Source organism: Arachis hypogaea, chromosome 10 (assembly GCF_003086295.3).
Source record: "Arachis hypogaea cultivar Tifrunner chromosome 10, arahy.Tifrunner.gnm2.J5K5, whole genome shotgun sequence".
NCBI classification, from domain to species: Eukaryota; Viridiplantae; Streptophyta; class Magnoliopsida; order Fabales; family Fabaceae; genus Arachis; species Arachis hypogaea.
In genome coordinates this window covers 10,582,729-10,596,854 of record NC_092045.1, presented here as the reverse complement: position 1 = coordinate 10,596,854, position 14,126 = coordinate 10,582,729, and the positions used below count along the sequence as shown (strand labels likewise).

The following is a 14,126-nucleotide window of genomic DNA, read 5'->3' as shown; positions in this document are numbered from 1 at the left end:
GAAAAGAATTAAAAAGAAAAAAGAAAACGTAATAGCAACATAAGAAAGGAGGAAGAAGAATGCAAAAGATAAAAGAAAACTGATTTTTCGGTATATCCTACCTTTTAGATTCTTTTGGGCACATAGTTAGGAACATTATTAAACAATGATTTATTCAACTAACACTACTAATAACAATTATGTCTTGTACTTTGTTATATCCTTGTATTACTTTTATTTTCCTTCAATTGTAATAAGAAAATGTTATTCGTTACTCCATGACTAACAATAAGTACAAGAAAAATGAATGACCTTATTGCTACTCGTAATATCTTCTACACAAGGTATACTACGAATTTCTTATTTTGTTCACTAAATATATTCAATTTTATCACTGGAATTATACATTGAATTTCAGTTAGGTCCCTAGCTAGGACCCCGGATGGTGCAAGTAACTAACATTACAAGGGGGTACCAAAAAAATATCATTGAAAAAAAAAAGAATAAATCTAGGCACAAGGGTGGTAATAGCTGTGTACAAGGCAGTTATGGTAGTTGTGAGTTGTGACCCCTAACTGAACATAGGAACACTGTAGTTAGACACATCATATCCCATAGACTGGTAATACTCTTTTTCTGAATTGGCCATCCGAATCTGAAACATTTGCCACTCCTTTTGACACCTATCCCTCACCTGGCACCAAAAAATTTGGAAACAATATATATCAAAGTCATAAGCCATATATGGTCATGGAAGAAGCAAGCAATCAACAAGGATATATACTTTTTAAAAATATTCATTTTATATACTTTTTAAAAAATAAAATACTAATTAGAAAAACTACCTTTGATAAAGCTAGAAGACTAAAAGAGTAGCTTGTCAAGAAAATCTATTTTCAAAAAATAAGGGTGCATTTGATTTGGGTGTTTCAGTAGTCGCTGCTTTCAATATTTTGTGGGGAAAAAAAAAAACACACGAGGTAAAAACGGAACACAGATGTTTACTGTTTTTTCTTTTTTCTTCACAAAATCCTAACACAGAAGATACTGAAAATGAAAATAGAAAATGAAAACACAAACCAAACGCACCCTAAATTCTTTTTAAAACTCGAAGCAAATGCACAAAACTTAAATAATAATAATAAAAACCAATTAATATGAAACATGTGCCACATACCCCCTGCCATGGCGCTTTCCCAGGTTCTTTTTCACCCTACCAAGATTGAGAAAATCCATGAGTGTTTCGCTGCTAGAGTCATTACGAGTAAAAAATTAGAAAGTAAATCATGGCAAATGAACTACCTGATTCCCTAGCGAGGGAACACCTTGGTGAACAATCCACTGAGCATCGACAACTCCAATCTTCTCATGCGCAGGCTGAATAAAAGGAATGAGACAATAAATCAAATCATCATCGTATGTCGCGGTTGCATTTTTTTCTCCCATTTTCACCCTGGAGCTCTTCCAAGGCAATGTCATAAAACTAAAGAGCCAAAGAAATCAAAGTTTGAGAAATTGCAAAGATGGACTCACCTCAACACATTTTCTAAGAGCAAAGTCAAGACCCCACCCATGGACCAAGTCATTCTGCGACGCAACAAGTGGTACAATTGCAATGTTTATTAAATGCTAAGAGAAACATTAAACCAATTAGTTAATGGACATGTTATGAAACAAACAGGATTAACCATTCAACCTGAATCATATGCCACACACAGCGCCATGCATCTCGCGAGAAAACCGGAGCCATAATCTCAACAAACCTGTATTCATATGAAATTAGATACAGCTAGATCACCGATTTAATATAACAATTCAGCAATTACTTACGCCGCACAAGGTGGCAGATGAGGGTCAGAACACCATCCTTCTTTCTCCTGGGTTACTCTGATAAAAATCCAAGGAAATAAACAAATAAAGGAATTAAGATGCATGTTTTCAAAGAGTATATAACTTGTGAAATACTTCGATCATTCTTACTTGTGAACTTCTTGTCTAACTCTTCTTTTCGTCATCTGCCATGTCAGACCTTTATTAGGTTCCAAACCAGGCTGTGAAATCTCTAACCCATGCTTCTTCACCAGTCTTAAGTACCTGCAATTGAAAATGAGAGAGGCGTATTAAATTTCAAGAAAACAAAGCTAACAACTCTAAAAATAAATTAAAAAAAAAAAACCTATCTATGACGGGTTCTTACTTCTCTGCGTCGAAGTGTTCAAGCCCAAGGTCCTCGTCCCATATAAATATATAGTCATATGGGGCTACAATATCAGGATGCAAAAATCGCTTGGAATACCACCTAGGAGAGGAGAAACTCAAATGGTTGAATATGATAACAAAAAACGAGAATATGGAATAATAAACAATATTAATTCAGAAGTCGCAATGAATATTGAAATTCCAAACCCGAAGGTATGTAAAGGAACCAGCTTCTTACCATTTGGTCTGTTTGCGAGCACTCACATGAATAGCACGCTTTGACCATTCAAACTCGTCCCATTCAGTTGTCCGGCCATCATAATGAAATAGAAGGATGGTGAAGTTCCCTGAAAACTGTTTTAGGGTTCACACAAAAACGTTAGCTAAAGAAACTAAGACAAACATATGAAACCAAATAGAAGGAGACCACAAGATACCTTCTTCACAGCTGCGTCAATATTCCTTTTCTGCCCAGCACCTACGGTGAAGGTTACAAGGTACTTCGGCTTGAATGTTATATCCTGCAAATGTCAACTTAATTTTATACCATGTCCAGTTGATATATTCTATGTCACTATTCTTCCCAAAATCAACTTTTTCCACACAGCAAGTTTCCTCAGTATAAGCAGTAGAACGATCGCACTTAATTAATTTTAGTAACTATAGTATAACACTTTATAGGGCATTTATGCATGTAACTTATTCATTTCCATGCATATGAAATGTTTAAAGATTATGCGCGAAGCACATTAACTGTTAGTAGTATACATACCTCACTAGGCTTGCCCCATAGTCTACGCAAATAATAGTCTGATTCTGCTTCTACAATGGCAGGAGGTAATCTTTCTGCACCTCTTGGATTTGATGGAACCCAAATCTACGGTGAAACAAGAAGATGATGAGCGCATGACCGATCAACATGCAGACTCTAAGAAGCCATTTCCCCAATGACACTAAACAAAATCATTTTTGAAAGCCTTATACCAATAGTGCATCAAATGAAATAGGATGTGCAAATTGCCTATGGTGGGATAGAATGATCTATATCTGTTCCCTGTAAAACCGGCAACTAAAAATGTCTATAATATTTAATAAGGATGGCAATGCATAAAATATACCTTGGCTTCATGTTTAAGTTGCTTCAATGGTGAGGTACTTTTAGTATTGTTATTATTCTTCATTAAAGACCAGCAATTGGTATATTTGCCTTCAATGTAAGCGAGATCAATGGACGGAAGCAAGCCAGATGGAAGATTCAACTGCAAATCATTGAGCAATGTGAGCACTCCATTAAGTTCAATAAAATAAAAACCATTGCCGGAAAGTTTCCCCAGCAAAGGCTACACCATACTCAGTCTGTACCTTTGTTAATGACAAGGTCGGAAATGATACTCCTATAAAAAAGCCGAAAACTAAACCAATAAAAGTTGTCACAACAAGCCTCATAATTTCACTTGGTTTTCTACAAGCAAAACTGCAGCCAATGAAATGGAAACATCACTTGAAGGTGTTACTGGAATTGGGCTGGAATATAGTAAAATTTTACCTAGAAAACAGAATAACAAAATCATATCCAAATCCAATTATCATACCTGCCGCACGTTCGAGCAACAGACCCCATTTATATCAACACTTATCAAACTGTATGCTTATAAAACCATATGCAGGAACTATTCCTCACCACCAAGAAATTGGCACAATCGTCCGTGTACAGATGCTTATTTACAGAACAGAATACAAACCTTCCTGAAGGCACAAAGAATAAATACTGCAGGCATTAATAAACGTAACCAGATAATTATTCGAATTTCAAATGAATAAAAGGAATAACTATTTCACAAGAGAAAATGGTTAAATATTGCTCGGAATACATAATTCCCAAATATCACCTTGAACCCCCCAACATACTAGCAAGATTCACAAGTCATATTAGCTTGTTTACTTCTATTTATGAAGCTGTTCCACAACCAAAACGACATAGCAACATTCAGAATGTAAGTTTAGTTTTCCATCACACCAAATGAAAATTACAAAAGGCAGTAGTAAAAGAAGTAGAGAACCAAATTTAGCATGCAGCAACTGCTGATGTGCAACGAAATAAATGAACCAAAAGCATGAAATTCATTCAATAACCCCAACTTAGTAGCTCCATAACTACAAAACCATGTGGTAGACTTTGATAGTTCTTACCTAATACAGAACTACCACATAAAAATATTCAAATAAGAAAAAAAAAATTCAGTTTTTCAAGCTAAATAATTCATCATTCTTTAAATTGATTAAATACTTACCAAGTTAATCTAAAACACACAATTCTCCATCATACAACATATTTTCTGCATTAACCATTAATCCCTCTAGATTAACTTCAATCTTACTAACCTAAAGAGATTGGCTACAACTTAAAAGATGTTGCAGCAACTTTTTAACCATAAACTTGAAGCTCTACGTTAATGTTACCCCCTTTAAATTATTTCAAAACTAGAAAAATGGGAACAAAAATAAAAGAGTTACAATCGAATTCTCCTGTTCCCATTTTAGGCTTCTCCATTCCGAAGCAGCAAAAACAACACAAAACAAAAAACTATATTAATTGAAAATAAATGAAAAAACAACCTACCTTACCAGGAATACCAAAGCAACACGAAGATCTGGCAAAAAATAACTGGGAGATTTTTTTTCTTTTTTTTGTGAAGAAACACAACACAACCGAGTTGAAGAAGAAGAAGAAGAAGAAGAAGAAGAAGAAGAAGAAGAAGAAGAAGGAGGAGAGGAATTTGACGAGAAAAAGAAGGAAAATGAAAAGACCAATGGGATCTTCCCTTTGAGGTTTGGGTTTTTGGCACAAACCAGAGGGTCCTTCTCCTTCCTTCCTAATTCAGAGGTTTAAGTTCTTAATTTTAAAACGCTCCCCCTTTTTTTTTTAATTTTCCAATTCTGCTACTGTTTCATTTCAAAATAAAAATAAATGAAAAGTCGGCAACTGTATTTTTCAGGTTTTGAATTTAAATAAAAATTTAATTTTTATATAATGAATATGAATGTAACAAATTTTAGCGACTCATTTATATTAAAAATGCTAAGTGTATATAAAAAATTTGCTATTAAATTATATTTATTAACTAAATACCACATTTTTAGGAGAAGGGTTAAGTTGTTTTTCTTTTTTTTTCACTATCATTACAGGGTGGTGTTTTGGTTAATTTTCTATTTAGGAAGCGATTAAGCCATTAAGGTAGGATAAATTTAGGTGACTATTCAACTAATTATATGTAATTTAGAGTTTTGTATTGGGAGAGAGTAATTTCGATTTCATGTATTCCATCACCGTATCTTAAAACTAATTTTGATAAGTTGAAAGTTGGACTTGATAAGTTCAAAGTTGGATGCCAACAATCGTGTATGAAATTCATTAGGTAATAATGTAGTAACGGTTTTTAAGTAATAATTACTATTACTTTTTATTTGTTTGGTTCACCACGATACCTCTTAATCCTATAGATTAAAGATTAATTTGTCCTAAATTTAAACTACATTTAAAGATCTATCGCTAATCAATAGATTGTTACATGCACAATGCGAAATTTAAATCTCCAATAATCTAATACTTATTTAAGTAGACGAGTGAGTTAACTACTTGACTAACTAAGTTGATTAATAATTACTGTTACTATTTACTAGATTGCATATATTGCTTACAAATGGTATTAAAGCATTAATTTCAACATTCCCTATAATGCCAATCTTCCTTTTCCTGACCAACATTCCCTGGTGTTAGAAAAAAAACCCAATAATAATAATAAAATAGTTTTGTACTAAAAAATTTATATAAAAAATTAATTGTGTATTATTATATTAATAAACATAATTAATTTTTAAATTTATTATTTTAAAAACTATCTAGATTCATAAACTTAATTAAATAGTTGTATAAAATTTTTTAAACAGTTAATATATCAAAATTAAACATAAATTTTTGTAATATTTTTTATTTTATAAAGAGAAAATGATTATTGTTGCCACGTTAACATGCAAGATGGTTACTACTAGCGATGACATTCTACCTGCAAATTATATAATTTCATAAAATAATGAAAGAATGGTTAGAGTTTTTTTTTTTTTTCAATTTTGGTTGTTAGAGGAATATTTTGTATTTAAGATTTGTTATTTTTAGTTTATAAAACATTTTTTTTTATGATGATATAAAATGTTTGACAATCACAATAGGTTAAAACTAAGAAATTTTATCATCTTTTGTAGAATATAAAATTTTTTACTTCTTATCATTTAACAATTATTTATTTATCTTTTTTATTATACATATTTTTAACTATTTTATGGTAATAGTATATATAAAAATTATACCCAAAGTAAATTTTATTAGGTAAAGACTAATATATAATTAACTTCATATAAAATTAATAATTAAAAATTATTAGATAATAAATAATTTATATAAAAAAATTGTATATAAATTTTTATATTTTATTTATTATTATTTTTTATGTCATGTCGCTTTTACAAGTATTACTTAAACCGGTCTGAATTACCAATTTTGATAAAAACTGCACAGGTCGAACCAAATTTTACTGGATCGATGTTTGAACGGTTCGAAAAAGATTGTCTCGACCAAATAATTGAGTGACTGAATTTTTAGTTAAATCGAATTTACCAATTATGTTTATAAGTGTTTTTTATTTTATTTTATTTTATTTTGTTATATATCTAATAAATTTAAACACTTTTTAGTAATTCATATGAAAATAATTGTATATAATTTTTTATATTTTATTTATTATTATTTGTTATGCCAGGTCGCTTTCGCAAGTATTATTTACGTTAAAGGAGTTCCACTAACTCGGTTGCAATTTCAAATTTGAATAAGATATATTTTTGGACTTTTCATTCAATTTACAAGTTTTTAATATTCAAATATATTGAATTTTATCCATATCCAAAATGTCATTCATTTTGAAAGCGAGAGAATTCAATCCAATTCATTCAAATTTGGACATAGCAATATAGCATATTCATTCCATTCTGTGTGCTTAGACGAGTTTACAGTTCATTAATAAATTACAAGTTTCTTAGATGATTAATCCATTCTTTTTCTATTGTGTAGTTGAAAAAGAAGGCCCACAAACAAAGGATTTAAAGCCATCGAACCAACGCAAACGACACATATGAGATATGACCATGTACAAACACATAATGGAATAGGAGTATAGGACCATTCTTATTAATTATTTTATTTTATTTTATTTATATATTTATTGTCAACACTCAACAGGACCATCCTATCCTTATTATACGTTCATACCAAAACAGTTTAACTACCAACATAATTTCTTATTTTTAACTAATATTTTTAATCATCAATTTAATTTATTTAATTTAATAATTTGAAATAATATGTTTTTAGTATATATTTTTAAATATTAATAATTAAATATTAATAAAAATAATAAATTCTACTAGTCTTTTAATAACACTTTTTTTTCTTTTCATATATATAAGAATAAGAATTATAGACGCAATTGACGGGGTAAACTTTGAGCAGTTCCTATTCTATTTAGACGATGTGATTTTTTGCATTCATAAGTGGTTTTTATTTTATTTTATTTCATCAGGTACCTAATAAATTTAAACATTAAATTTTATGTACTTTTTATTAATTATGTTTCCTTATTTTCTCCGTTATGTTAACATATATACCTTTTATATATTAGTAAATAGAATAAAAGATGATTTAAAAACAAATAATTGATGATTGATAAAATAATTGATAATCTTTTTCATATTAAAAAATCGTATTCTTTAATCAGATGTGTTATTTTTAAAATAATTGATAATATAATTAAAATTAAAGTAATACAAAGTTAGAACAAAAAATTGATGAGAAATATTTGTGTCAAATAACAATAGAATGAAATTATAAATGCACCATAATGAAAGTTGGGTTGGAAAAAAATGCCATAGATACACCCACAAGCCAGAGGGCCACCGATACTCCGATAGAATAACCTTTACAATTTGAGAAAGTATAGGAAATCATACGGTGGGCAAAATTAACAACAACCATTTGAGAATACCTTTACCATATATACACAAAATTAATAAATTAACAACTATTCAAACCATCAACTCCAACTCAGAATTCCATCAGCAAAATTAACTCCGACAAATTCACTCGGCAAAAAATTAACAACAATCATTCAAATCAACCGTCAAGCATTATTTTAGAAAATCAGCAACAACATAAATTGAAGCAGCAGTGCTTACCGGCGGCGAGAGAGGGAGACCTCGAAGACAGAGGCTGGACGGCGACTAGCTTGACGACGACGGAGACTGGCTTGACCGGTTCGAAGAGGAAGGGAAGTGACAATCGGCGCTTGCGTTCTACGCCATCGTTGAGAGAGAGAGAGAGAGAGAGGTGGGTATTTCTGGGTGGGTGATCTCGATTAATCCTGTGTAAGCGTCTGAGCGAACAAATATTCAGAGTTATATAAATGTCTCACCTTCAAACAATACAGAGACTCCATGGCCCAATGGATAAGGCGCTGGTCTACGGAACCAGAGATTCTGGGTTCGATCCCCAGTGGAGTCGTGTTTAAGACTTTTTATTAGTTTTATAGGCTGGGTTTTTTCCCTATTTGAATTCGTCCTTTAACCGTTAACTTAATTTTAAAATCATTTTTGTTATCTAAATTTTAAAATTTTGTATTAAATTACTTCTAATAAAAAATTATAAAATTAAAAAAAACCAGTAAAAAAGAGAGAAGCACGGGAAAATGAAGGTGACGACAACGCTAAATGGGGAGATGTTGCGCAATGCTGTCGTCATTTCTTTTTCTATGCCGGCACGTCCATGAGCGAGCGTAGTGGAGATAGCGTCGACGCAAGTAGATTGGACGGTGGAGTCAAAATCGCGTAGGCGGCTCCTCCAGTTCGTTGTTTTCCAGCTAGCTTTGCTGCGCTGTTCCTCGCTCGCTCGCCGTTGTTCCACGCTACTCGCTACTGTCGCTCGCATCCTCATCACTTTGCAGTTTCTTCTTTCTGCTTGTGCTTCTTTAGTATAGATCTACTTCTACTTGTTTTACTTTTGCTTTATTTCACTTCTAAATTAAGATTCCAATTCTATTTTTTTTTAATTTTCTTGATTCTTTGATATTTGAAATGTAGATTTGTTGATTCTTTGGTAGTGATTTTTGCTTCTGTTTCTTGTTTATTACATTTTTTTTGTTGCCTTGTTGATGTGTCTTGTTACTACTTTTAGTGTTACTTGTTTGTTCCTTCTGCTTATGTTTTAAAACTTTTATTGTTGTTGTTGATATTGTGAAAATTCTTGTCATTGATGATGCTTTATTTTCTTAATGATAATTTTATTTTAATTTATTTTAATATCTGTAAAAGCAAAAACATAAATTTTGGATGAAGAAAAAGAAAAAGAATAAGAAAAACTGAATATTTTAGTGAAGAAGGTTGTTGGACAAGAGTTGTTAGAGAATGTTATTTTGATCCGAAGGACGATTTTAAAACCAAGTTAAACCTTCGGGATGAATTCGAATGCAAAAAATGGTTAGGGACGAATAGAATTTTCGACCTAAATCTTAGGGATCAAAATCGTACTTAACCTATATATATATATATATATATATATATATATATATATATATATATAACCTTAGGGACAAATTCGAATGCAAAAAATGGTTAGGGACGAATCGAATTTTCGGCCTAAATTTTAGGGATCAAAATCGTACTTAACCTATATATATATATATATATATATATATATATATATATATATATATATATATATATATATATATATATATTTTCTAGAGCAATCTTAATAAGTTGTCTTTGCTTTGAAGTCTATGTTACCCATTTGAATCCGTACCAATGGGTATCATCCCCATCCCCCCAAAACAACGTTCTCTTTCAGACCTTTCAACCAATCGATATGACTTCGAAGAATAGCTTTTGCTAAAACTCTAGTAGTTTCTTGAAACTCACTTCGGATATGAAACTTTGGGTATTTAAAGATGTTTTTGTTATTCCCAATAATAGAGCTTGGTAACAAATTACTTCTTCTAAGGCATATCCCGCTCGTTCATATCAAAACAATCCAATTAACTCGTTGGGTGAAAAGAAATTAGACATTCCATCTTCTTAAACCAATACTTTTAATTTTATTTGACGTACGATCATCTCAATATGTCTATTATGTATATGCACTCATTGGGATCGATAAACCCTTTAGATTTCATTAACCAAAGAAATTTGACTTTAGACAATAGGTAGCTCAGTACAAATAAAGAATCCCCAAAGAATACCGAGAATATTGGTTATATGTTCGTTCCAAGCATCAACTCTCTTCCCTAGATTAATCGATATTGAATCAATCGAACGAACTTCTAATACCTATTCCACTTTTGGAAGACCTTGGTTATATCACCTAATCTCAATTTTTTATATATAAATGTTACTAATATATCTCCTTCCTTCAAAAAAGATTTCTCCAAAAAATATACATGAATTATTGCTCTTGAAATCGCCAAATAAGTTTTTTTTTTTGGACATGGCCATGGGCCAGAAGACTAACCCGGCCTAGACCCAGAACCCGAACTCGCCCAGACCCATAAACCCTACCCGAACCCGCTCAGCTCTCCAACCCCCAAGCCCGACCTAACCTACAGCACCCTCTTCTTCCTTGAGATGAAGGCGTCGTTGATCCGCCATCATCACCAAACCTCCGTGCGAAGATCAGGAAGCTGCTGTGTGTCCTCCGGAGCTGTGTCACCTGCTTCGGTTTGCCTGCCGTTCGATTTGTGCGTGTTGTACTCTATTGGCGCGACTTGCCTCCCTCGCCGAAGCTCCCCCTGGTGCCCTTGACAACGTCCTGAGCTTGCAAAGCTCACCACTGCAATGTGTCCACTGCTACCCTTTTGTCGAGAGATATTCTGCCCCTGATTGAATGTGGCATCGTTTCCTCCGTTTGGTCTATTTCTGATGTGTATAATGTCCCTACTGATGGCTCTCATCTGCCGAGGTAAGATCAGGTGCTGAAGTCGCCTTTCCCCCTAAGTTGCATGGCTGTTCCAGGTTTCCGTTTTCACCATCCCAGGTAATCCTTCGTCGCTTTGATTTTCTTGAAGGTTGGTTGAAATTGAAACCTGATTTTCTTGAGTTCGGTTGCGTTGATTGTTCTATAGAATTGCGAATCCTACTTCTGTTCTGATAATATTCCTGACCTGTACAGGCGGAATAACTGTCCACTGCCTCTGTAGCTGATTTACTGCTGCCATCGCTGCCAATTGGTTAGCTAAGGTGTTGCCTTCTCGTGGAGTCCAAGTAGCTCCCACATCCGGAGTCTCTTCCAGCAGTTGCAGAATGTCCCTGATGATTGCGTCTGCTTCAGCTAAGGGCGTTCTTGCCTTGATCGCTTGAACCAGAGGTAAATAATCTGATTCAATTATGCAGTTCTTTATCTGTAAATTTTTTGTGAGAATAAGAGCTTCTCTGTATGCTTGTGCTTCAGCTGCTAAAGCTGATGTTGACTTGAATTTTGATGAAGTTCCGGTAATAATTTTTCCTTGCCAGTCCTTTAACACTGCTGCTGATGCTGCGATTCCTGTCTCCCTTTGAAAAGCCGCGTCTATGCTTACTTTCACCTTGTTGCGAGGAGGAGGCCTCCAGGTAATTCTTCGACTCTCTCCAACCCTATCTGCCATAGCTCTATTATCTTTGTTGAGGTCTTTTGTTGCATTATGATATTCTGCTGCAATCTATTCTGAATGGATTATATATAGCTCTATTGTGGATTGAGTTTTGTTTGCTGGAATATGTGCTGGTTCCTAGCTTTCCAAATGCACCAACAAACACATCCTAATTTGCACAAAACTTTGTCTTGTTCATTTCCTGCTAGACTCTTGATTTTGTCAATAGTGTTCATCAACCATTTTTCAAAAGATTTCACATTATAAGTCGTAGGCACGATTTGAATACTAGATCCAAACCATACCGCTCTAGTCCACGGGCATAATAGCAATACATGTTCTATTGTTTCATCTTGTTCATGACATATGCTGCACTTGGGAGTGAGAGCACTTTTGCGCTGATATAAATTTGCGTTCACTGGCAGAATTTCATGCACTGCTTTCCATAGAAACATTTTAACCTTCTCCGGTACTGGTAGTCTCCAAATCCTCCCCTATACCTCCTTTGAATTCTGACTTGTTGAATCTTTTCTGAGCATTTTGACTTCCCTTGTATCTTTCTCCTCCTTTGCTGCCTGATATCCAGATCTGACTGAATACTGTCCGTCATTCGTATACGGCCAAACAAAATGGTCCTTCTTGTTGATCAAACTAATGGGCGTTCTTGTTATCAGCTCAGTCTCATTATCATGAAAAATATCCCGAATTTTGTCTAAGTCCCAGCCTTCGCCCTCTCTTACTAGCTCGCTCACTCTTCTATGTTGATTTTCTCCGACTCTCCTCAACTTGTCTATTGCTACCACCCAATTATCTTTCCAAATATCTATCCCTGCTCCACTTCCTACACTCCACCTTCCCTTCCTTCTGAGAAAATCTCTACCCTCCAACATACTCCTCCAAATCCACGATGCGTTGCCTCCTCTTCCTGCTTCCCAAAAGCTGCAATTTGGATAGTAAATGGCCTTTAGAATCCGAGCCCATATTGCACCTTCCAACTTTACCAGTCTCCAAGCTTGCTTAGCCAAGAGTGCTATGTTTTGGCTTTCAAAATTCTTAAACCCTAAGCCTCTGTTTAATTTGCTCTTGGTCATTTTTGTCCAGCTCTTCCAATGAATGCTTCTTTCCTTACCATTGTTGGTCCACCAGAATTTCGCAATTGTTGATTCAATTTTCCTGCAAAAAGATTTAGGAAATTTGATGATGTTCATGGCATAGACCGGAATCGCCTGTATAACAGCCTTTATCAGAACCTCCTTTCCCGCTTGATTTAAAAGTTTCTCTTTCCATCCTTGCATTTTGTCTATAATTTTCTCTTGAATCCACTCTAGCGCCTTGTTCTTGTATCTGCCCCAAGTGGCTGGTAATCCTAGGTATTTACTTGGCTCTTCCCATGACGCCATTCCGGTGATCTCTTCAATATTTACTCTCCTCTGAATCGATACCTGGCTTCCAAAGATCAGTCCGGATTTCTCAGTATTTATTCTCTATCCTGATGCCCCTGTATATTTCTTTATGATCTGAATTAATTGATAAATCTCCTCTTCTTGCGCACCTGCAAAAATGATACAATCATCAGCGAATAACAAATGGGTTATGACCGGTGCAGTTGGAGCTAGTTTTATTCCTGAAATCAGGTTGTCCGTCAAAGCCCTTTCCATGAGAACAGTAAAGCTTTCCGCTGCTAAAATGAAGAGATATGGCGATAGCAGATCTCCCTATCTGAGTCCCCTTTGAGGGTGGATCTTGGCCGACAATTTTTCATTAATTTTAAATCTATAAAGGGCACTCTTAACACAACTCATCATCAGCTTCACCCATTCTTTACTGAAACCGAACCTTCCATGACCCTTTGCAAAAAATTCCATTCCAGTCTGTCGTAAGCCTTATTCATATCCAATTTGATGGCTATGTCATTACTTCCGTGATTTCCTTTTCTGTTTAATTTGTGAAACACTTCCTGCACTACCACTATATTATCCTGTATGAGCCTTCCTTTTATAAAAGTGCTCTTAATCGGGGATATGACAACATCAAGCACTTTCCTCAATCTTCCAACCAAGACTCTTGTTACAATCTTATATATGAAGTTACAGTAGCTTATGGGTCTGAGTTGATTCAGGCTATCCAGTTGCCCCACTTTTGGAATCAAAACCACAGTTGTTTCACCTAGGTCCTCTGGTAAACTGCCTTCCTAAAAAATCTGCCTCACCACGCCACACACTTCTT

General features: G+C 34.0%; 1 protein-coding gene and 1 non-coding gene across 7 annotated transcripts; one reads left to right on the top strand and one right to left on the bottom strand.

The window, feature by feature from the left end:
- Positions 1 to 326: 326 nt before the first annotated feature.
- Positions 327 to 8,855, bottom strand: LOC112715139 (uncharacterized). 6 transcript variants are annotated; one of them, XM_025766899.3, is made up of 15 exons: positions 8,461 to 8,855; positions 3,771 to 3,924; positions 3,541 to 3,652; positions 3,297 to 3,437; positions 2,951 to 3,055; positions 2,616 to 2,699; positions 2,417 to 2,532; positions 2,177 to 2,278; positions 1,960 to 2,073; positions 1,810 to 1,866; positions 1,676 to 1,742; positions 1,513 to 1,566; positions 1,282 to 1,356; positions 1,157 to 1,192; positions 327 to 673 (listed from the first exon to the last, which is right to left on the bottom strand). In XM_025766899.3, the coding sequence occupies exons 2-15, from the start codon at positions 3,797 to 3,799 to the stop codon at positions 551 to 553; spliced, it is 1,215 nt and encodes a 404-aa protein (XP_025622684.1). In that variant the 5' UTR covers positions 3,800 to 3,924; positions 8,461 to 8,855; the 3' UTR covers positions 327 to 550. The 6 variants fall into 6 exon arrangements, with proteins under 6 accessions (XP_025622684.1, XP_072061799.1, XP_025622685.1 ...); XM_072205698.1 differs by having other exon boundaries at positions 3,771 to 3,920; positions 8,461 to 8,779; XM_025766900.3 differs by lacking the exon at positions 8,461 to 8,855 and adding an exon at positions 4,804 to 5,217.
- Positions 8,713 to 8,785, top strand: TRNAR-ACG (transfer RNA arginine (anticodon ACG)). The gene has a single exon. It is a non-coding gene; the product is annotated as a tRNA-Arg (tRNA).
- Positions 8,856 to 14,126: the final 5,271 nt, after the last annotated feature.

Excerpts from the sequence above, each read along its gene's own strand:
- LOC112715139 (XM_025766899.3), bottom strand. The coding sequence starts at position 3,799 with ATGGGGTCTGTTGCTCGAACGTGCGGCAG. Across the intron at positions 2,074-2,176 it reads GAACACTTCGACGCAGAGAA|GTACTTAAGACTGGTGAAGA; the intron begins GTAAGAACCCGT and ends TTTCAATTGCAG. Across the intron at positions 1,867-1,959 it reads GTTAGACAAGAAGTTCACAA|AGTAACCCAGGAGAAAGAAG; the intron begins GTAAGAATGATC and ends GATTTTTATCAG.